The 25,658-nt window shown below is 35.3% G+C and overlaps 1 protein-coding gene across 2 annotated transcripts in view; it reads right to left on the reverse strand.

Moving 5' to 3' along the window:
• TBC1D32 (TBC1 domain family member 32) overlaps nucleotides 1-25,658 on the reverse strand; it is a 252,702-nt gene that overhangs the window by 24,508 nt on the left and 202,536 nt on the right. For both annotated transcript variants that reach the window (XM_033234429.1, XM_033234430.1), the window contains 4 exons: nucleotides 25,225-25,308; nucleotides 13,976-14,045; nucleotides 11,569-11,684; nucleotides 11,011-11,165 (listed from right to left, as the gene is read on the reverse strand). In XM_033234429.1, the coding sequence (XP_033090320.1) occupies nucleotides 11,011-11,165; nucleotides 11,569-11,684; nucleotides 13,976-14,045; nucleotides 25,225-25,308 (425 nt within the window). The remainder of the gene's footprint in view (nucleotides 1-11,010; nucleotides 11,166-11,568; nucleotides 11,685-13,975; nucleotides 14,046-25,224; nucleotides 25,309-25,658) is intronic.

The raw sequence follows: 25,658 nt of genomic DNA on the forward strand, positions 1-25,658 counted from the left end.
CTAGCAATTATATGAGTTGAAATACAGAAGATTTCTTTAAAGCCTTATTGCTAATGCTAGGATGCTTTTAAGAATTTAGGTTTGAGTTATACATTGAAGTTTCTGAAATCAGCAAGTTGATTTACAGTGGTTTTTCTGTTTTATCATTCATCATCATAAATGATTTATTATTTCACATTCCAGAAATATATATTTGTAGAAACATAAATATTTATGTAAATGTATATTTATGAAGGGTTCTCCCAGAGATACCTCACAGTACTTGAAAAAAACATTATTTTTGTGCATTCATGAATGAAGAGATAGCACAGTAAATGGACATCTTGTAGCCAACTTTGTATCGATATGTAGGACAAAAACAAAACTTTAATGAGTCATTAAAATAATAATATGGACTGAATGAGAAATAGTATCCACTGATTTATCTTCTTTTGTGAAATACTGCAATGTGTTTCACTAATGACTATTTGTAGAATGAGCAAATTTTTTTTTTTTTTTTTTTTTTTTTTGAGACGGAGTCTCGCTCTGTCGCCCAGGCTGGAGTGCAGTGGCCGGATCTCAGCTCACTGCAAGCTCCGCCTCCGGGTTTAGGCCATTCTCTCGCCTCAGCCTCCCGAGTAGCTGGGACTACAGGCGCCCGCCATCTCGCCCGGCTAATTTTTTGTATATTTTAGTAGAGATGGGGTTTCACCGTGTTAGCCAGGATGGTCTCGATCTCCTGACCTCGTGATCCGCCCATCTCGGCCTCCCAAAGTGCTGGGATTACAGGCTTGAGCCACCGCGCCCGGCCAGCAAATTTAATAAGCATACATGAAAACAAAAATCAACTCATAAATACATTTTAGTTTTTCCATGCAAAGTTAGGTAATAATTTTCTGATTACATGTCTACTAGTAGTATAAGAGTTCTATGTATAGGAAATGATTCATACACAGGCCACATTAAAAATACCTTCAGAGTAGGTCCATTAAGAGATATAGACAATAGATTTATTAATTATATTTTCAAGGAAAATAAGTCATTGTTATGTAATGGACTCCGTATATTGAGGCAAGAGTTCTATTCTTTTTTTTTTTTTTTTTTTTTTTTTTTTGAGACGGAGTCTCGCTCTGTCGCCCAGGCTGGAGTGCAGTGGCCGGATCTCAGCTCACTACAAGCTCCGCCTCCCGGGTTCACGCCATTCTCCTGCCTCAGCCTCCCGAGTAGCTGGGACTACAGGCGCCCGCCACCTCGCCTGGCTAGTTTTTTTTTTGTATTTTTTAGTAGAGACGGGGTTTCACCGTGTTCGCCAGGATGGTCTCGATCTCCTGACCTCGTGATCCGCCCGTCTCGGCCTCCCAAAGTGCTGGGATTACAGGCTTGAGCCACCGCGCCCGGCCAAGAGTTCTATTCTTATAAATTAGACTCTGTTGGAAGAAATTTTGCCATACTTTGTGGTAACACAGCTCCTGATACCAAGCCTTGCATAGAATAGTTGCTCAACATATTATTGACTGAATGCTAAAAAGAAAAGATGCTAATGATTACACACACAGATTGCACAGTGTGCAATTATTAGTGTCTTTTCTGTCATACAGTAAGCTCACTTATATAAAAAGTTTCATTAGTTCATCTATTAATTACCATTTCATGCCTCTATTTTACAGTAAACATTGTTCATAAAACCAGATCAATAGTGACAGCTCTGAGTCACATGAATATAACACAAGGTCTTCTGAATCATCAAATGATAAATTGTTTATTATACTTAAAGTGTTTTGATGTAATTTGTTTAGTCACCACTCTCTGAAAGGACAGTAACTCTTTATCATTCAGAATATCGGATTAATGGAACACATGCAGGACAACAGCATTTAGCATCATCTAATTAATAATCTAATACATAAACTATGCTAAGACAAAGTGCAAAAAAATTGTCAATAAATAATTGGCTTTGTAGATCCTAGAAAGTGACATAACATGAAGCAAGGACTTTACAACATAACACTCTTCAGAATACTATATATTACTTTAGTGATTAATAATAAAAGATTAATGTTTACAAATAAAACATAGTGCTCTTAATTTTTTTTTCTTCCATTATAGGTCTTTTGATGAGCCATTTTATTCCTGATATTAAGAAAATAAACTAGTTCTACGTTGCTACGAAAATGAAATAGAAAGACCCCATTAGAAAGATTTGAAACTCTCCAATTCAAACGGATTCAGTCTAGTTTGGTCCAGTCTAATCCTCCACCTTTCAGACTTTGTGGGCAAAAAAGATGCGCCATGCTTTACAGCAATGTTGTAGTTAACTTGTGCATCATGCATAGGGGTAAACAAAAAATTTTGCAGATTTTTTAACACTTTGATTCTATAATTCTAGATAACATCAATCTTTCTCCTGTCAGAAAAAAAAAATGGGAAAACTGAATCTGCAAATATGATTAAGACTTATAGTCACATATAAGAAAAGGAAGGGGTTTTACACTAGACATCTTTCCTACAAGTGATTGGTCACATGGCTTACATTTGTTGATATTCTAAAAGGGGTTACAAGTATGTCATGCCATTCTACTAACTGTAAAATTTAAATGTAAATTTATACTTGAATACTATTAGAATTTTTAAATCCATGAACTTTCTGAACTAGGTAATTGTTATTTTAAGAAGAGTAAGGGAGGGCTTCTGTAGTGGTTACCCTATAACTATTGCATGAATTTCCTGTTGAACTATACTACTTCATTTGAGTATTACTTTAGCCTGATTTGTCAGTGGAGTTTTGTTTGTATATGCATGTAAAATACACATCACACGGTGGAGTACACCCCTGAGAGGAAGCTTCCAAAGTAAGAATCAGACAGGTACACTCGCTGTTCAGCAATATTCTATCTTCTGCAACCTCTGCTGCTGATACCCAGGCAAACAGGGTCTGGAGTGGACCTCAAGCAATCTCCAACAGACCTACAGCTGAGGGTCCTGAGTGTTAGAAGGAAAACTATCAAACAGGAAGGACACCTATACCAAAACCCCATCAGTACGTCCCCATCATCAAAGACCAGAGGCAGATAAAACCACAAAGATGGGGAAAAAGCAGGGCAGAAAAGCTGGAAATTCAAAAAATAAGAGCACATCTCCCCCTGCAAAGGAGCACAGCCCATCATCAGCAACGGATCAAAGCTGGTCAGAGAATAAATTTGACGAGATGAGAGAAGAAGGCTTCAGTCCATCAAACTTCTCAGAGCTAAAGGAGGAATTACGTACCCAGCGAAAAGAAACTAAAAATCTTGAAAAAAGAGTGGAAGAATTGATAGCTAGAATAATCAATGCAGAGAAGGTCATAAATGAAATGACAGAGATGAAAACCATGACACGAGAAATACGTGACACATCCACAAGCTTCAGTAACCAACTCGATCAACTGGAAGAAAGAGTATCAGCGATTGAGGATCAAATGAATGAACTGAAGTGAGAAGAGAAACCAAAAGAAAAAAGAAGAGAAAGAAATGAACAAAGCCTGCAAGAAGTATGGAATTATGTAAAAAGACCAAATCTACGTCTGATTGGGGTGCCTGAAAGTGAGGGGGAAAATGGAACCAAGTTAGAAAACACTCTTCAGGATATCATCCAGGAGAACTTCCCCAACCTAGTAGGGCAGGCCAACATTCAAATTCAGGAAATACAGAGAACGCCACAAAGATACTCCTCCAGAAGAGCAACTCCAAGACACATAATTGCCAGATTCACCAAAGTTGAAATGAAGGAAAGAATCTTAAGGGCAGCCAGAGAGAAAGGTCGGGTTACCCACAAAGGGAAGCCCATCAGACTAACAGCAGATCTCTAGGCAGAAACTCTCCAAGCCAGAAGAGAGTGGGGGCCAATATTCAACATTCTTAAAGAAAAGAATTTTAAACCCAGAATTTCATATCCAGCCAAACTAAGTTTCATAAGTGAAGGACAAATAAAATCCTTTACAGATAAGCAAATGCTTAGAGATCTTGTCACCACCAGGCCCGCCTTACAAGACACCCTGAAGGAAGCCCTAAACATGGAAAGGAACAACCGGTACCAGCCATTGAAAAACATGCCAAAATGTAAAGACCATCGAGGCTAGGAAGAAACTGCATCAACTAACGAGCAAAATAGCCTGTTAATATCATAATGGCTGGATCAAGGTCACACACAACAATATTAACCTTAAATGTAAATGGACTAAATGCTCCAATTAAAAGACACAGACTGGCAAACTGGATAAAGAGTCAAGACCCATCAGTCTGCTGTATTCAGGAGACCCATCTCACATGCAGAGACATACATAGGCTCAAAATAAAGGGATGGAGGAAGATCTACCAAGCAAATGGAGAACAAAAAAAAGCAGGGGTTGCAATCCTAGTCTCTGATAAAACAGACTTTAAGCCATCAAAGATCAAAAGAGACAAAGAAGGCCATTACATAATGGTAAAGGGATCAATTCAACAGGAAGAGCTAACTCTCCTAAATATATATGCACCCAATACAGGAGCACCCAGATTCATAAAGCAAGTCCTTAGAGACTTACAAAGAGACTTAGACTCCCATACAATAATAATGGGAGACTCCAACACTCCACTGTCAACATTAGACAGATCAACGAGACAGAAAGTTTACAAGGATATCCAGGAATTGAACTCATCTCTGCACCAAGCAGACCTAATAGACATCTATAGAACTCTCCACCCCAGATCAACAGAATATACATTCTTCTCAGCACCACATCACACTGATTCCAAAATTGACCACATAATTGGAAGTAAAGCACTCCTCAGCAAATGTACAAGAACAGAAATTATAACAAACTGTCTCTCAGACCACAGTGCAATCAAACTAGAACTCAGGATTAAGAAACTCAATCAAAACCGCTCAACTACATGGAAACTGAACAACCTGCTCCTGAATGACTACTGGGTACATAACGAAATGAAGGCAGAAATAAAGATGTTCTTTGAAACCAATGAGAACAAAGACACAACATACCAGAATCTCTGGGACACATTTAAAGCAGTGTGTAGAGGGAAATTTATAGCACTAAATGCCCACAAGAGAAAGCTGGAAAGATCTAAAATTGACACTCTGACATCACAATTAAAAAACTAGAGAGTCAAGAGAAAACACATTCAATAGCTAGCAGAAGGCAAGAAATAACTAAGATCAGAGCAGAACTGACAGAGATAGAGACACAAAAAACCCTCCAAAAAATCAATGAATCCAGGAGTTGGTTTTTTGAAAAGATCAACAAAATTAACAGATTGCTAGCAAGACTAATAAAGAAGAAAAGAGAGGGGAATCAAATAGACGCAATAAAAAATGATAAAGGGGATATATCACCACTGACCCCACAGAAATACAAACTACCATCAGAGAATACTATAAACACCTCTACGCAAATCAACTAGAAAATCTAGAAGAAATGGATAATTTCCTGGACACTTACACTCTTCCAAGACTAAACCAGGAAGAAGTTGAATCCCTGAATAGACCAATAGCAGGCTCTGAAATTGAGGCAATAATTAATAGCCTACCAACCAAAAAAAGTCCAGGACCAGATGGATTCACAGCTGAATTCTACCAGAGGTACAAGGAGGAGCTGTTACCATTCCTTCTGAAACTATTCCAATCAACAGAAAAAGAGGGAATCCTCCCTAACTCATTTTATGAGGCCAACATCATCCTGATACCAAAGCCTGGCAGAGACACAACAAGAAAAGAGAATTTTAGACCAATATCCCTCATGAACATCAATGCAAAAATCCTCAATAAAATACTGGCAAACCGGATTCAGCAGCACATCCAAAAGCTTATCCACCATGATCAAGTGGGCTTCATCCCTGGGATGCAAGGCTGGTTCAACATTCGCAAATCAATAAACGTAATCCAGCATATAAACAGAACCAAAGACAAGAACCACATGATTATCTCAATAGATGCAGAAAAGGCTTTTGACAAAATTCAACAGCCCTTCATGCTAAAAACGCTCAATAAGTTCGGTATCGAGGGAACGTACCTCAAAATAATAAGAGCTATTTATGACAAACCCACAGCCAATATCATACTGAATGGGCAAAAACTGGACAAATTCCCTTTGAAAACTGGCACAAGACAGGGATGCCCTCTCTCACCACTCCTATTCAACATAGTGTTGGAAGTTCTGGCTAGGGCAATCAGGCAAGAGAAAGAAATCAAGGGTATCCAGTTAGGAAAAGAAGAAGTCAAATTGTCCCTGTTTGCAGATGACATGATTGTATATTTAGAAAACCCCATTGTCTCAGCCCAAAATCTCCTTAAGCTGATAAACAACTTCAGCAAAGTCTCAGGATACAAAATCAATGTGCAAAAATCACAAGCATTCTTATACACCAGTAACAGACAAACAGAGAGCCAAATCAGGAATGAACTTCCATTCACAATTGCTTCAAAGAGAATAAAATACCTAGGAATACAACTGACAAGGGATGTAAAGGACCTCTTCAAGGAGAACTACAAACCACTGCTCAGTGAAATAAAAGAGGACGCTAACAAATGGAAGAACATACCATGCTTGTGGATAGGAAGAATCAATATCGTGAAAATGGCCATACTGCCCAAGGTGATTTATAGATTCAATGCCATCCCCATCCAGCTACCAATGAGTTTCTTCACAGAATTGGAAAAAACTGCTTTAAAGTTCATATGGAACCAAAAAAGAGCCCACATCGCCAAGACAATCCTAAGTCAAAAGGACAAAGCTGGAGGCATCATGCTAACTGACTTCAAAGTATACTACAAGGCTACAGTAACCAAAACAGCATGGTACTGGTACCAAAACAGAGCTATAGACCAATGGAACAGAACAGAGTCCTCAGAAATAATACCACACATCTACAGCCATCTGATCTTTGACAAACCTGAGAGAAACAAGAAATGGGGAAAGGACTCCCTATTTAATAAATGGTGCTGGGAAAATTGGCTAGCCATAAGTAGAAAGCTGAAACTGGATCCTTTCCTTACTCCTTATACGAAGATTAACTCAAGATGGATTAGAGACTTAAATGGTAGACCTAATACCATAAAAACCCTAGAAGAAAATCTAGGTAATACCATTCAGGACATAGGCATGGGCAAGGACTTCATGTCTAAATCACCAAAAGCAACGGCAGCAAAAGCCAAAATTGACAAATGGGATCTAATTAAACTAAAGAGCTTCTGCACAGCAAAAGAAACTACCATCAGAGTGAACAGGCAACCTACAGAATGGGAGAAAATTTTTGCAATCTACTCATCTGACAAAGAGCTAATATCCAGAATCTACAAAGAACTCCAACAAATATACAAGAAAAAAACAAACAACCCCATCAAAAAGTGGGCAAAGGATATGTACAGACATTTCTCAAAAGAAGACATTCATACAGCCAACAGTCACATGAAAAAATGCTCATCATCACTCTCCATCAGAGAAATGCCAATGAAAACCACAATGAGATACCATCTCACACCAGTCAGAATGGCAATCATTAAAAAGTCAGGAAAAAACAGGTGCTGCAGAGGATGTGGAGTGTTCCTATTGGAACACTTTTACACTGTTGGTGGGATTGTAAACTAATTCAACCATTATGGAAAACAGCATGGCAATTCCTCAAGGATCTAGAACTAGATGTACCATATGACCCAGCCATCCCACTACTGGGTATGTACCCAAAGGATTTTAAATCATGCTGCTATAAAGACACATGCACACGTATGTTTATTGCGGCACTATTCACAATAGCAATGACTTGGAATCAACCCAAATGTCCATCTGTGACAGACTGGATTAAGAAAATGTGGCACATATACACCATGGAATACTATGCAGCCATAAAAAAGGATGAGTTTGCGTCCTTTGTAGGGACATGGATGCAGCTGGAAACCATCATTCTTAGCCAACTATCACAAGAACAGAAAACCAAACACCGCATGTTCTAACTCATAGGTGGGAACTGAACAATGAGATCACTTGGACTTGGGAAGGGGAACATCACACATCGGGGCCTATCATGGGGAGGGGGGAGGGGGAAGGGATTGCATTGGGAGTTATACCTGATATAAATGATGAATAAATGGGTGCTGACGAGTTGATGGGTGCAGCACACCAACATGGAAAAAAAAAAAAAAGAAAGTTTTTTTCTTAGTAGCAAGAATAATTGAAGATAGTTTGATTAAATCAATACATTAAAGGGTTCTTCTGGTGTAAATGATTTCGAAGGATAATTTTTCAAACTATTTTTATCTCATATGAGTAATATAATCATAGTTTACAAAATTTTAAGAACTTCAAATTAATGTTTCATTACTTCCTGTTTTGCTTATCCTAAGCTTATTTTTTTAAAAAATCTTTTTAAGGTCATTTGTTTACAACATTCTTATGACTGCAGGGGATCTAGTATCTTTCAAATACATTTTCTAAAATAAAAACTTACAGATCCTTACATATTTCTATTAAAATATTAATGTATGCGGCTCACAACTGTAATCTCAGCTCTTTGGGAGGAAGAGGAGGGCAAATCAAGAGGTCAGGAGATCGAGACCATCCTGGCTAACCCAGTGAAACCTGGTCTCTACTAAAAACACAAAAAATTAGCCCGGCATGGTGGTGGGCTACCCAGCCTGGTAGTCCCAGCTACTTGGGAGGTTGAGGCAGGAAAATGGCATGAACCCGGGAGGTGGAGCTTGCAGTGAGCCGAGATTGTGCCACTGCACTCCAGCCTGGATGACAGAGACTCTGTCTCTCTCTCTCTATATATATATATATAAATTTACACACTCAACATACATTTATTGAGTGATTACTATGGGCCTATAGTTTGGGACACACCTATGAACAAAACAGAAAAGTCTTTTCAAAGAACTTACATTAAGTGTATAGATAAATAAATAAATATTAGGACTTGATATAGGCTATAAAAATGTTAAAAAATAGGACAGGGTAATGAGGTTGAGGTAAGTGGAATTGAGGAAATAGGCTGATTTCTTTTTAGGTTGATTACAATAATGTGAGGTTGAGCTAAAGAAGGTAGACAAGTTTGTACTAATTAACAGCTAAAGCCAAAGTGTCGCCATGTTGCAGATTTGTTCATATTATCAAGTTGCATAGAAACCATCACCACAATGTTTGAGACAATGGAACAAATGAAATAGAAAAGGTATCACTTTTAAATAATATATTAAGACTTACTGAATGCACTATCAAGTCAAGTGACATAGGGGAAATAGCAATTCAAAAGTTTGTTAGTCAGAAACATTTATACTGTCGTATAAATGTAAGATATTAGTAGCAGCACTTAGTTAACAGTTCTAGACAGAATTACTGCAGAGGAATCTTAACAGCATATCATTTGTTTTACAAAGAAGCATCAAAACAAACTACTAGTAATAAAACATTCAACTTGATATATTTGTAATTGAAAAGAAAAAATGATGTTATGGAAGGCACTGCATTAAGTCTTCACTGACAGTATAGCTGCATCAGTAGAAAGGTGTCACGGCTTTACATCAAGAGACCATTCTGGAAACCCCGAGCCAGTCATGTGTCACTTCCTTCCATTCACATATTCCATATTCAGTGATGCTATCAAAATGGTAAGTCAAATAAAATTCAAGCTGCTAGAGTCCTGCTTGTTTTCAGCTTTACAGAAAGAAATGCTATCAGAACACAAGATCATCGATGCTATGAAAAAAAATAATGTACTATTTTATAGGCTCAAAGTATAAATAGAACTTTAGAAAATTATGGTTCAATATGATTCACTGGTGATGTTTAGATAGTGTCATAATCTGAACACTAAAGGCATAACTGTTAAGACTAGTGGAATGTAGATATTACTTTAAAATATTTGACAGGAGAATGAATGATTGGACACAAAATCCATACCCATTATCAACAGATTTTCAACATTACATTTGAAAATGAAAGAGTGAAAAGGCTTTTAGATTTTTAAAAATCTTCAAGTACAGTTTAAAGGAACAGAATCACTCAAATTCTGGTTAACAGCAGGAAAATGGTTTCATTGATTGGAGAAAAACCAGTGCATACTTTTTTTTGCCATTTGTTTCCCTCTGTTCATGGGAGGAAAATTCCTCATTATGGTGAAGACCAAGAACTGGATGATCTTTTTAAGTAACTGTACATAGCTACTTGAAGCATAACATTATAAAATTTTAATATTTAATGTATTCCATGATGAATTAATTTTATTTTCCTTATCACAAATATATATTGTAAAAAACACCTAATGAATTTTTCATCTCCACATAGATACTCGTCAATCCCCTTAGTTTATCCTTGACTGCCATGTGATTTCACTGTCCAAATGCAACATGTCATGGAAGAGGTTTGAGAAACATTAGCATAGCTGATATGTTTGGCAGTTTCCCCTAGTTGGAAATCTTAACAACAGCCTATAAATAAATAAAATAAACATAAACATTATAAATTGATTGAGGGATATACTTACCTCTAAAGTAACCTCTGAGATTGTATAAGACTAGTAAAATCATTCAAAATACATTACAATACTTTAAAAAACACTCAGTATAGATTTCTAAAATATATATAAAATGAGTGATTCTCTTATTCTATAGAAAATAGTTACAATATCTTCCTAATAAATGATTTTCTTATACTATAATCAGCCAGAGATTCTTTCTAACCAAGCAACGATACAAAACACCAATTCAATAGTTCTCCTTTTACGTGCAGAATTTAACTGATAAAAACTATCATTTTTATTTCATTATCATGTTTCTATTTCATGAAAATGCTTCTAATATAAATCATTCAGTTACTATTAGGTAAGACACCAAGTATTTGAGAAAATGTCACATCTACATAATCAAAGAGAATCAGTCAAAAAACATTCAAGTAGAAAAATGAGTATAATTTATAACAAAGTCCTTCAAATACAATAACACCCCAGTGAATGTAAGTATAATATCTCTTAAAATTTCAAACCCTCCTTTAAAAACAGATTGAAGTCTTACAGAAATATGTAGTCTTGGCAACCAAAGGAAAGCAGAAGTCAGAAGCCTGGAGAATTGACGAAGAAATTGGAATGTTTTTTCTTTGTCTCCCAACATTATCATGAACAGAGAAGATACAAACCAGTCATGGCCAGTATAATTCCCTTGCAGGCAGACTGAAAAACAAAGTTAAGAAAACTTCACAATATTTTGTAAGACAAAATATTAAAATTCTATAAATACAATAAAATGAATATATTAAATAAAAAAGCAGACATTCTTATTCTGAGTTTATGAAACCTAGTTTTTAAATATTCTTAGATATGTCTGAAAATACATTCTAATGACTTTATTCAGTTTAAGATTCAATGAGTAAGACTAAATATAATGATTACAACTCAGTTTAACAAAATTCATATTTAAAATACAGAATAAAATACTGTAAGACTATATCATAACAAATCACTAATATAGCTCAATGTACTATTTTACTATAAATGTGTCCAGGTATACCATCAAAGAATCATGAAAAATATGTGAAAAAAATTAAACTATTGTGAATCTACTCAAAAAGGATATGAAGAGAAGATTTTATGGAAGTTTGCTGCTGTTTCAGGAATCTCTCACAATGCTTTAAAACCAAGGTAAGATCATTTTCTGCACCATCTTTTAAGAGATTGAGGAATTTGCCATACCTATATTAAAAGCCCACAAAACATAAAAAATATCAGGTCTTGCAATGAATGTTTTAAAATTAGTTCTTTTAGCATAACTATGTTATACAGAGCACTTATGAAAGATTAGCTCTCAATATATGTATCTGATTATTATGATATATTTGGATTAGCAGTATTCATCTGGTAAATATAAATAACTTTAAAGGAAGATGAAACAGTAATGAGAGAACAAAAGGATGATATCCTGTAGATGGAAAGTATAATATAAACATTTTTTCCTGAACTGAATCTAAAACATGGAATGTTGACAGGTTAGTTTTTACAAAATGTTGAGTGTACCTGTAGAGTTCATACAGTAATGGTCCTAAGGGAGGTGGAACTTCCCTCAGGGGCCACTATGGAAATTTGTAGGACTATTTTTCATTGTCATAGTGATCAGGGGGCACTACTGGCACTTAATGAGCAAGGGCCAGATGATTAGACATGGGACAGTCTTGAACAATAACTTGCAAATGTCCTATATGTTACTGGTATGGATGAAAAAGTTGTTTATAATTATCTGAAACTAATTGTCTTAAAAAAAAAATTCTGTATTTTTTAGTACATATACAATGCAACTATGTGTAAATCAAGCAAAGGTAGTGCTTTTGCACTTCTGTACTTTTGAAACCTTACTAATATTTGCTCATCACTTTTTTATTATTTTTTTTTTTTTGAGACGGAGTCTCGCTCTATTGCCCAGGCTGGAGTGCAGTGGCCGGATCTCAGCTCACTGCAAGCTCCGCCTCCCGGGTTTACGCCATTCTCCTGCCTCAGCCTCCCGAGTAGCTGGGACTACAGGCGCCCGCCACTTCGCCCGGCTAGTTTTTTGTATTTTTCAGTAGAGACGGGGTTTCACCGTGTTAGCCAGGATGGTCTCGATCTCCTGACCTCGTGATCCACCCGTCTCGGCCTCCCAAAGTGCTGGGATTACAGGCTTGAGCCACCGCGCCCGGCCTGCTCATCACTTTTTAAAGAGTTTCTTTGGGCCAGGTGTGGTGGCTCACGTCTGTAATCCCAGCACTTTGGGAGGTCAAGGTGGGTGGATCACGAGGTCACGAGTTTGAGACCAGCCTGACCAACATGGTGAAAACCCATCTCTACTAAAACTACAAAAATTAGCTGGGCACGGTGGCATGCATCTGTAATCCCAGCTACTCAGCAGGCTGAGGCAGGAGAATCGCCTGAACCCAGGAGGCAGAGGTTGCAGTGAGCCAAGATTGTGCCACTGCACTCCAGCCTGGGTGATAGAGCGAGATTCTGTCTCAAAAAAAAAAAAAAAGTCTCTTTGCTCATGGCAACACTGTAGTATTTGAGCAATGAAATCAAAAATTCGTCTGTATTTGTAGCTGCCAGAGTCACAATGATTTTACATTTGGATGCCAGCTATTTATCTTATACTGTAATATATTCAAACATTTCATAATAACTTTCTGTTTATTTCTTACAAATAAGATATTATATTGAGTTAAAAAATAGGTGACTAGCCTGCTTATACTATCTACGAAGTCCATTTCAGAATAGCAATAGGGCATTACAAAATACTTGTATAAAAAGCAGGCACAGCATCACAAAACATAATTAAGAGAATCAGATGCCCAATGTGATACAGACGTGTAAGTTCAAATTATTAAATAATATCATTTTCATCATGTTGTGAATTTATAAAAACGCTCAGCTTTTTAAATAAGTCTTACATGTATCTTTTTAAAACTTGATTCTGAAAGTGACTCTATAAGTAAAATGAGAATGTTAAAATCCCCATTTAATAAGCGAGAGAGGGAAGTTTCAAGGGTTCAGTCCTTAACCCTCTGTTCGCTGTTTAGCTTACCCATTTCTTTTCAAAATTACAACTTGAGCATTAAAAACTCAAACTGCAATAAGTTTTTTAATTTTAACTTCTGCATCTGTCCTTCGGGTACTTTTGTACTCATCACCACGGAATTAATCATATTCTGGAAAATAGTATGACTGTGCTACCAATGTGCTGACTTTTACAATGTTATTTTTGTAAAAAACCTGATAGTCATGAGAGCTTAAACACACTGTAATTGGCCTCTGGAACAGCAATGAACTATAACTGATTTACCTGTAGAGGTAATTTAATCATGTGCCAATATCCTCAAAAACAAAGTCATTTTCCAAATGATAAACTCTGCATTTAAAGTATACAAAATAGTTGGTTGTTAAATTAAATACTACTGAGCACATATGAGGCAGATAAAACAAATTCTAGAAATGCACAAGGGAGATATTTCCCTATAATATACCTGACAGTCATTTTAATGCCAAGCTGCTGCACAGATGAGAGGCTTTCATTCTTCACATTTGCATCAGTAGCTAAACACAACAGAAAACTGAATTATAAAAGTGTATAGAAGTTTGCATAATAATTACAGTTTAATTGAAAATTGATGAAAGCAATATTTTTACATATTTTAATGTGAATTTTGAAAACACTGATGAATTCATTATTTTAGGAACTGTCAGTTACATTTTCCAAGGAATTCACAGAAAACTTTTTACAAATAACTTTTTCCCATAAAAAGAGTTGGAAAACATATTAAATACAAAACAATGGTAGTTTTGAAACAATCTATTTTACTTGACTCTCAGGACAAAAAGAGGCATTGACCCAAAAAGTGATCTAGAAATACTACTTTCATCATGCAATATATACATAAAACTTTGAATTACAAATATATACAAACATAGTTATTTCCTTCCTGACACTAATCTTTACGTAATCAGTGTTCTACTTTTAATGTATGATAACATATGAGGGTAGAATGAATGAATTTCTTCCTGTAAGCCAAGTTTTCTTTGTGAAGTAGTTGTTGTAATCATCTAACCAAAAGTGAAGAAGGGGTTAGTTATATCTTATATTGTAATATATCCAAACATTTCATAAAGAATCACTTTTCATTTATTTCTTACAAATAAGATAGTGATTAGCTTGCTTATATTATCTACAAAGTCCATTTCAGAATAGAAATAGCATAGTACAGAGAACTGCAGGAGAGGCTGAAAGTCTGGATTAGTTCTTGAGAACAGCAGAATACCAAACTAGGAGTGAACCCTCAAAGGCACAACCAAATAGCATTCAGGGTCTAGCTGAACTTTCAATTTCTGGCTGAGAAAACTGTAGTATGCATTCATACACACAAACACATGAACACACAATGCATGCACACACAATTAAGAGACTCATCACACAGTTATCTAGTGGTAGAGAAGACCAAAAACCTAGGTTTTCAGAATATCATGAGGGTTTTTTTTGTTTTTTTTTTTACTGCATTACACATTGGTGTTTCTCATACTATCAATATAATCTATTTCACTTCCAGGCTCATTCATACCCTTAATAAATCATCTCTGATATAGTAAGTGTGGAACACCATGCAAGAAGCTATGAGGGATAAAAGATAAATCATACCTCATTCCCTAAAAAACTTTCCATGTAGTGTCAGAGCTCAAATGTGTATATAGATAACTCTGATAAAGGTATTTTAAGTCCTATATGAAATAGGAATGATACAGATAAAGTGTTACATGAATTCAGAAGATGAAGAGATTATGTCTAGTTAGGAAGAAGTGGCATTTAAGCTGAACCTTAACATATATATATGTGCATGCTTATAGTAATACTAATGTTTTTTCCCTCTGGAAAGTATGATATCGATAGCTATCTTATTGGTAAAGGATGAGTGCGCAGTGGGTGGAGACAGGTGTTAAGAATGGGCGTTCCCATCATGATGTGTTCCACGGACCACAGTGGATTCTATCAGGAAGCACTGACCTAACACATCAGTGAAGAAAATAATAAAGTTACGGAGCAAGGTGAGAGGAGTTGTCCAAAGGAATTAGATGTGTTAAATAATGAGAAGGTTGTTTTCGTTCTTCCCTGTGTAAGAAAAGAGTTCTTACATAGTGGTCTAGTTGTGAGGCCTGAAATGAGTCCTTTCACTTTTCTAGAGTTGTACAAATAATTTCTAAGGTCTAGACCCTACCTAAAACTTTATGACACTGTTATCTTCAGAGTAAAAAAATAACTCTACACATTTCAACAGATAATGATTCTCAACTATGGCGGTGCATCTTCTGAGGAACTTTTTAAAAATAAAGATAAATAGACTTGACTCCAGACTACTAAATAAGATTGCCAGAGGGAATGTGCAGTCATTTGTATTTTTAAAGACCTCTACAGTTTATTTCTTACACAATAAAGTTAAGATTTACATTTAAAGGAATAAAAGTTAAACTTAGATATAGTTACAATTGGACAGTTATACAACATTATCCAAATTTCACTTTAGTGTAGTGTAGCAAATTCTCAAAAGAGTTTTTAAATGAGAATATATGGAGGTGTTGGCATACCAAAACAAACATCAAATATCCATTTTAAAAAATCACTGATGTGAAAGAGATGTAAATAACTTTTGAATGAGCAAAACTATGCAGATAAAAATACGGAAGGAATAAAAACTTTCCCAAAGCAGGAATAAAGACATCAGAAAATGAGTTAGGGGCATATATTTAAAAATGGGCTTCAGGCCAGGCATGGTGGCGCAAGCTTGTAATCCCAGCACTCTGGGAGGCTGAGGGGGATGGATTACCTGAGGTCAGGAGTTCAAGACCAGCTTCACCAACATGGTGACACCTCATCTCTACTAAAAATACAAAAATTAGCCAGGCATGGTGGCACATACCCGTAATCCCAGATATTGGGGAGGTTGAAGCAGAAGAATTGCTTGAACCTGGGAGACAGAGGTGTGAGTGGGCTGAGATCATGCCGCTGAACTCTAGCCTATGTGACAGAACGAGAGTCCATCTCAAAAAAAAAAAAAAAAAAGAGGTTTCCATTTTAAATTTGTATGATATTTGATATACAATATCAATATACAATAAAGCACTGTATATCATTGATATACAATAACTTAGCAAGCAAGTTTTGTATTCCAAATACATCTCAGATGACAAAAGTTAGGTGGAAGAAACTTTTATTACATAAAACTCTGGACTACATTAATTTATAAGGCAGGAATTGAAATCTCAAAAATAAAACAAAACTGATGGGGAAAAATGAATAAGTAAAATGAAATAATTTAAAAAATGGACATCTTCAGAGGATTTTGATCCATATGCATGGCTGGTAACGAGTAATTAATTGAGTAGGAAATACAGTGCGTAGGATACATAATACATATTTAATGAATGAATGAATGAATGAGTAAATAAATGAACCAACATCCAAAGAATAGCAACAAAAGAAATTATACTTTAAATATCAAACTAGAAGCAAGATGGAGAAGAAAACAGACATAGACTTAAAAATATTTTCTGTATATTAAAATCAAATAGCACATGGAAGAGAGAGCTCCCACTCCCTGAAGTCACTGTGAAAAGCATAATGAAGTAAGTTGTTGAAGAGTCAACCAACCAATGACGTGTATAGCATTATTCTTACCCACTTCCTAACAATGCTTGATTCAATCTAAGCTAGAGTTAATAATTAAATCATTCAAAATAACCAATACTTTTAATTATAAATGCAATAGTTTCAAAATAAAATGAGTTGACAAAATTTATGTAACACGAACTGAGACCGCTCAGTGTGGTAATGCATTCTGTTCTATTTTTGGTTTGCAAAGCTAGCACATACAGCAGCAGTAGAAGAAATTAAATCTATCCTGCCTGGCACCTAATAGTGTGGAAAAAAAATAAACTTTCAGAAGAGTAAAGAATTTCTCCCATGGATGGAGAGGTAGTTACTGGTCGGCTGCTTACTGACTCTCCTAATGCCCTCCCTTATCTGTCCTAACGTAAGAAAACTCTTACTACCCAAAGAAATCAATGGACTACATTTCTTCCTCCCTGCTTTCTTTCCCAAAGTCAGTCTGTAAGTTCTGTTGCTTCTTTTCTAACATGTAATTGTATCCATGCATTTTATTCAATTCTTACTACCACAGAATTCAGTACCTTGTGACCAGTCTACTGTACATGTCTCAGCCTCCTAATTGATGTAGTCAGGGTTATTTGGAAAAAAAAGCATTTCCATGTCTTGATTATGCAATTACCCCTGCCTGGAAGACTTTTCCCCTCTTCTCTTGTTTCTTTCCATTCTAATAACCCAGGAGGCAGCACAAGTACTACTCCTGCTCTCTATTAACGCTTTCTCCTCTTATTTTCCATGATGGCACCAATTTGACACAGATGTCATTTTCCACTGGACACCTGTGGCCCTGAAAATAAAACTTCTCTTGACAATTACCAAATTCGAATAGCATATGAAAAAGCATATTGCCTGAAAGCAAGTAGCCAGTTGAAAAACTGTCAGTTTCTTTTATTTTCTACCTTACTATATGCTGCAATTTGTTTAATTCCTAATTTTAGGTATATGCCCTATTTTTCCTTCCTGAGGAAAGGTTCATATTAAATATCTCTTTGCAATTATCACACACTGTGCTTTACTCACAAACGTTTCGTAAACATAAGATAGAAGAGAGCATCTTTGCTTTTCAAAGAAAGTATAAAAAGTGTTTAAGGGTATTTAATTAAATTTAAAACTATATTTTAATAATCAAATGGTGAAACAAGAAAAATGTTGATTTTTTCCCTAACTTTTGATTAACTAGAGAAATGAAATAAAAATACACATTACCCTGAAAGGGCCATTTAATTTATCATTTCAAAAAAGCAACTACACTAGAAAAAAATTCCCAACTTGTTCCAGGGAATTGAATCAACAAAAAGGAAATGTCTGTTAAGATATGGAAAGATACCTGCATGAATTTACAAACTGCAAATGTGCAGAAGTTTATCTGTTTGTTCTTTCCTCTTTCTTTAAAGGGATAAACAGTCAAACTAATTTGATTTTTCCAGATTTGCAAATTTTATAATGGATTGAAATCCTGAGGGAGCTAACAACAGATGGATGATTGTGTTATTCTAATTTTAACCACCTTAGGGTTTAGAAGGCTGTCATTTTTAAAAGATAATCAATTTCTCATTTCCAGAAACCTAAAAAAAATTGAATACATCTACCCAGTATTTGATTTAAAACATTTTATATCAAAACAATTTTTAATTTAAAGCAAATAGAGTGAAATTTTATAATAAAAAAAATTGTTCCGCCAGCCGAAAAATACATGATAAAGGATGAGAATACCTAACGCCTTGGGAAGAAAACAATGTAATAGCAACAAGCTCAGTATATCACAATAATGAATATTAAACAATCAATCAACAGAAAGTCAATTCATTTTTTGGCTTTACTATAAGACTGGTGAATAGCTTCAGCTGGAACCTTTAAGGAATTTAAATCCGCATTCAGGGTTTATTTGCCTCGCTAATACATTGAACAAAGCCGACATCTGAGATCTCACTCGGCATAATTTAGAAATATAACAGAGGGTAGTAAAGCATGCACACTGAGCATTCAGTTGTGCTGAATATTTAGATAATATGTATAATTTTAATTTTAGATTTTCTACAGAAAATACGGTCCAATAAAACAATGTGCAAAAGAGCTGCACAAATTGGAGATTATTATGCTTAAGTCTAAAGAAATGCCCACTTTGGTCATGCAAATTTCCATGATTATCATACTTCTTACTCATTTCCTATTACTCCCCAACTTAACCATTAATAGTTGTATGTTTTTTGAATAAATTTTTACATTCATTCATAAGATTATAATTTTCTTCACAAATTCTTTCCTTTAAAATCTCTTCCCAATTTCTGTTTTCTTTCATCTATGCCTCAATTTCCTCATTTTAAATATGATGATTATGTCTACTTCAGAGAGGGTTGAATGACACAAGGTTTATCAAGTGCCTCAACATAATACCTAATTTAAAAGAGGTGATCAATAGATATCAATTCCTTTCACCTACCTTTTGTTTAATAGTATCTTGTATTTTCTTCTCATTTCTTTTTTTTTACATTATCTTAGGTCTCTTTTACCCCTTTCCCAGATTTGCACTAGATGTCATTATGTGTAAATAAGTGTAGATTCATCTGTATATTCACATATATCTAAATATGTGAATTGTTAGATATTTAAATTTGTTCCAGAACTATAATACATTTCTTTGAATATAGATGTGAATATAGTATGTGTATGTGTGTGTATATATATATGTATATATAAATAAAATTAAATGTCATATTGAAGATACAAAGGAGTTTGCTACCTAATGTAACAATTTAATCTAGCCATATATAATATAATAAAACTATCAAAATGGTAGTTTAAAGTGAATGCAGTAGGAGCAGAGAAGAGAGAATCCTGCTTAGGAATAAGAGGAGAGGTTACATTCTAGCTGAAACTTTACAGGTGAGTCGGGCATTATCATGTGGATGTCATGCAGAGGAAAGCATTCATCTAGAAGGAACAACAGGAGTCAAAATTTAGTGAGGCAAATGCGCAGAATGTGTTTGGGCAGTTAATGGTAATAAGGCTAGAAAGATATGTCTAACTTGAATAAATAACACATATTTGAATGCTGGTTTCTTCAGCAAAAGAAGAAGTCACATCACCCTTACAGGAAAGATGATCTGTTATCAGTAGTATATGCTAACTCTACTTTCTTCACTGTCTCTTTCTTCACTGCTCCTTAAGTATTGGATATTCATCCGTGGAAAACTTCATTTCTGTACTCCATTTTTTCCTTTACACAGTTACTATTAGAAAATAATCTTTGTAAGGTACAGGTGAATCAAGTAAAGTTTCTGCTCAGAAATCTTAAATGGTTTACTCTATTGCCTATTAAGATACTCACTGACACACTTTATAAAGCCTTCCTCTATCATTCTTTTATCCATTCTTTCCTTTATTTGACAAACATTTATTGACATTATTGTTCCAGGTGCAGAGAATGAAATGATAGGTAAAACACACACACACACACACACACACACACACACACACACACAAAACCCTAAAGAAATTTACAGGAATGTGAAGAATTAGACACTAAGTCAGAATATGAGAAAGAAATTACAGTGAGATGTATTGGCTTTATATACCAAGCTGATGGCTTAGTAATTTGTATGTGTAGCCCACACTTTTCCTCTAAACTCGAGTCACATGTGCAGAATGTATAAAGCTATTTACTTGAATGTCCAACAAGTATCTAAAACAACAAAAAAGCCAGGCTTAATCTCCCATTCCTCTCCTATTTTTTTTATCTCAGTGTACAATCATCCCATCCTCCTAGTAACTCAGAAAAATAGTTTAGACTCCTCCTTGACTTCTTTCTTTCTCTCATACCCCACATTCAATCTGTTACCCAATTATGTTGGCCCTATCTTTAAAATATATCCAGAATCCAAAAACTTTTCACAGTCTTCATTACTGACATCCTTATCTCAGCCAGTACTGTTTTTCAATAGCCTCTTAACTCATTTCCCTGCTTCAGTCATTTGTCTTCCTTCAGTCTTTTCTCAACACCACAGCCACAATGCTCATATAAAATGTAAATCAGCATGTCATGCCTATGTTCAAAACCCTGCAACGACTTTCAAGATCCTGTATCATGCTCTCCTATCTGACTTTTAACACCACCAATTCCTCTACTTTACTCCTTTCCAGCCATATTAGTGTCCTTCGTGACCATCTGTTAGCACTCTCTTGCCCTGAGCATACCCATATATCTTGCCTGTACTGCCCCTGCTGAACTGTGGTTAAACAAAACAAAACAAAACAAACAAACAAAAAAACACATCATCAATAAAACTTTATATGAAAACTATTTAATACTGTAATCTTCACTCCTAACTAAAATTTCTCAGCTATTTTTTCTGTTGTGTATTTCCTCATTTATCATTACACTTTTTAACTTACTGAATATTCTACTTATTTTCTCTCTTCCCACTAGAAAGTAAACTCCATAAGGGGAAGACTTCTGTCACAGTGTCAGTACGTAATATAGGATAATTTGTTGAATAATGAACACGTGTCTCTGGGACAGAGGGTAGTTGGGAGTGATGTGAAGAGTTTAGTGTTCTGCATGGAAAGAAAGTATGATGCTAGAAAAAAGGAAGGGGCAGGATGATGTAAGATCATGGGTACCATGATAATAAGCTGAGACTTTATGCTGTGGTCAATGGTGAGAAATGGCAGAGGAATGATTGGGTAGATTTACATGTCAAAGATCACTCTGAGAGCAGTGTAAAGAGCACCTTTGAAAAAAAAAACCAGACTCCAAGTAGAGATACCAACTAAAAAGGTTATTATGACAATTTCTCTTGTTACAGATCTTAATGTAAAAGCTTTCTATTTTTCCCCTCTCAGTATGATGTTAGCTGTGAGTTTATCACATATGGGCTTTACTGTGTTGAAGTATGTTCCTTCTATACCCAATTTGTTGAGAGTTTTTTTTTTTTTTATCATAAATGATGTTGAATTGTATCAAATGTTTTTTCTGTATCTATTGAAACGATTCTATAGTTTTTGCCTGGATGATCTATCCATGGCCAAAGTGGAGAGAAGTCCTCTACAACTATATTGCAGTTAATCTCTCACATAAATTCTAGTAATATTTGTTTTATGAATCTGGGTGCTCCAGTGTTAGATGCATGTATATTTATTACTGTTATATCCTCTCACGGAATTGATCCCTTTATCATTATATAATGACCTTTTTGGTCTCTTTTTATAGTCTTTGCCTTAAGTCTATTTCATCTGATATAAGTATAGTTATTCCTATCCTTTTATGGCTGCATTGGCATAAAATATCTTTTTCCATTACTTCATTTTCAATCTATGTGAGTCTTGATAAGCGGAGTGAGTTTCCTGTAGGAAGTATATAGTTAGGTCCTATTTTGCTATTCAGCCATTTTGTATCTTTCAATAGAAAAATTCAGTCCGTTCACATTCAATGTTATTATTAATAATAACCATTTTATTACTTGTGTACTAGTTATTGTGTGGCTCCTCTCTTCCTTTATCCTTTCTTACTACCTTCTTTTGCATTTATCTTTTTCTGCTAGTATTTTTTTAGGGTACCTATTATAGGTTTTTTTTTGTTTCTGTTTACCATGAGGCTTACAAAGCCTTCCTATAGTAATAATGATGTTATTTTAAAAAGATAATAACTTGATTGCAAAAACAAACAAAAACTATACACATTAATTCCTTTCTACCACCATTTTGAATTTTTGACATCACAATTTATATTTATATTGCCTATTGCTTAAGAAATTGTTGTAGTTACTATTTTTTAATAGTTTGTCTTTTAGTCTTCTTAGTAAAGATATAAGTGGTTTAACATACCATGACTAAATATTAGTGCAATAATCATGATAGCATTGTTTTCTTTCCATTTTAAAACTCCCTTTAGTACTTCTTGTATGTAGGTCTGAAAGTGATAAATTCCCTCAACTTTTGTTTGTCTGAGAAAGTCTTATTCTCCTTCATTTCTTAACATAGCTTTCCTGGATATGATATTCTTGGTTTACATGATTTTATTTTTTATTTTTTTTCCAACATTTTGAGTATATTGTCCTACTCATTCTTGTCCTGTAAAGTATCTGCTGTTAGGCATATTGGAGCTCCCTAGTATATTATTTGCTTATTTTCTCTGTTTTCAGGATCTTCTCTTTGTCTTTGACTTTTGAGAGTTTGATTATAATATGTATCAGGGAATTCTTATTTGAGTGGAATCTAATTGTTGACCTTTGACCTTCCTGTATCTAGTCATTTGTACATTTTTCCAGGTTTGGAAATATTTCCGTTATTGTTTCCTTGAATAAACTTTCTAGCCCTGTCTTTCTCAGTTCTCTCTTTAATTACAATAACTCAAATATTTGTTCTTTTGATGTCATTATAAATCCTATAAGCTTTCTTTATTCCTTTTCATCCTTTTTTCTCCTCAGACTATGTATTTTCAAATTATCTTCAAGCTTACTGATTTTTTTTCTACTGTGTGATCAATTCTGCTGTTGATGCTCTTTATTACATTTTTACATTTCAATCATTCTATTTTTCAGTTCCAGGATTTCTGCTTAATTTTTAAGAATGATTTCAATCTCTCTATTAAATTTCTCTGATAAGTTTCTGAACTGATCTTAGTGTTTTCTTTAAGTACGTTGAACTGCCTTAAAACAATTTAGAAATCTTTGTGAGATCACACATCTCCATCGTTTTATGGTTGGTCTTTGGCATCTTATTTTGTCCATTTGGTGAGGTCATATTTCCATGAATGTTCTTAATACTTGTGGACATGCGATGATATCTACATGCTGCAGAATTATGTATATCTTTTAGTCTTGGCAGTCTAGCTTTATTTGTGCCTATCTTTCTAGAGGGCCTTCCAGGGTTTCTAAGCAGACTGTCTGTAGAGTTCCCTGAGCCTGTGACTATTGTACCCATCTAGAGAATACTCTAAGCCCAGGCTTGCTGCATGTCTTGCAAGGACTGAGGTTGACATAGCTTTCCAGCCCAGAAAGACATGGGGAAGATCCAAAGAGAACACTGGAGCTATGCAGGAACTCTGGCCAGAAATCAGAGTCCAGATGACTGTAAATCTCAGATGGGTGCGCTTCCCAGCAGGTCTCTGTATAAGACTGGAGTTGAGACTAGGCCTCTGGGTATATCCTGTGGAAAGCAGGCTGATAGTCTAACTCGTTGGCTCAGACAGGGATGTGTAAGCCAGCAGGTCTCTGTACAAGTTGGGGTAGTTCCTCAGTCACAACAGGAAGGGCCAGAGCTGATACTAGGCTCCTTAAGATCTGCTGTGAGATGGAGCCTCATTTGTCTATCATGACGGCTCAGATGTGCACACATCTCCTAGCAGGTCCCTGCACTGAAAAGACAGCTCCCCAACTGCTGTAGAAGAGACTAGCGCTCATACTAGTACCCTAGGGATCTGCTATGGGATAGAAGCTGGAGAGACATGTCTCAGCTCAGAGGGGTACATGTCACTCAGTAAGTCCCTGTACAGTTAAGATTGCAGCAGAAGAAGCCAGGGCTGAGACTGGGTCCTCTCACTATCTGCTGTGGGACATAGGCTAGCATGCCTATCACACTGACCCAGACAAATGCATGTATCTTTTGTTAGACATACTGAGTTTGAGGGATTCTGTGGAATTATCCAGGTGATGTTTCCTATTAGGCCGCTGGAAATATAAGAATAAAGCCTATAGTAGATCTTTGAGTGAACGATGTAAATTTTGAAATCATCAATATATGAGAGATAGGTAAAATGGTATAAGCAAAGGAGACCACTAGGGAATAATGGATAGAATCAGAAGAGTAGAAGACATTGCTTAAGGCAAAACAACTTTTAGTGGATAGAGAGAGAAAAAAAAAAGCTCAAGAAAGAATCCCAGAGTTACAAGGAAACCCAGACATTTACAAAGAAAAGAGGCTTAATGATATCTGGAATGTACATGGTACCAAGTACGAGTCTGTTAGGATGAGAAAACTGCACGTCTGTAATATCATTACACATCTCCATTAATTATCTTGTTATATACTGAGTCTTTTTCAAACTTCAAAATGTTAAAAATGTACCTGTATACTCCACTGAAGGGAAGTAGCATTCAGATGGGCTTTCAGTGAGATGAAGTACAAATTTTTCAAGTAATTCTACTAAGGCTATAATAAACAAGAGAATAATTAGGATATTAAAGGTCAGAATAATATGTGACATTGCATCCTTAAATCACAGAACTAGTATATAAAAGTCATCTAAACTTCACAGATACACTCTAAGGGAGTTCAATTTAAATGCATACTGTTTTAGTATTCATAACACTGTTTCTGATGCAAATTAAACTTTAATAGCTTAGCTGAGAACCTATTCAACATAAAACTGAAAAAGGATCATCTGTTATCTTTAGATCCTCTAAGAATTATTTCAGAATTTGCTAAATGATTTCAAAACTGAAAGTATCACTAATTATGCTATAATACCTTTGTTCTTTATGCATAACTAAAAAAAATAT

The sequence above is a fragment of the Trachypithecus francoisi genome, unplaced genomic scaffold (genome assembly GCF_009764315.1).
Source record: "Trachypithecus francoisi isolate TF-2019V2 unplaced genomic scaffold, Tfra_2.0 Lachesis_group15, whole genome shotgun sequence".
In the NCBI taxonomy this organism is placed as follows: domain Eukaryota; kingdom Metazoa; phylum Chordata; class Mammalia; order Primates; family Cercopithecidae; genus Trachypithecus; species Trachypithecus francoisi.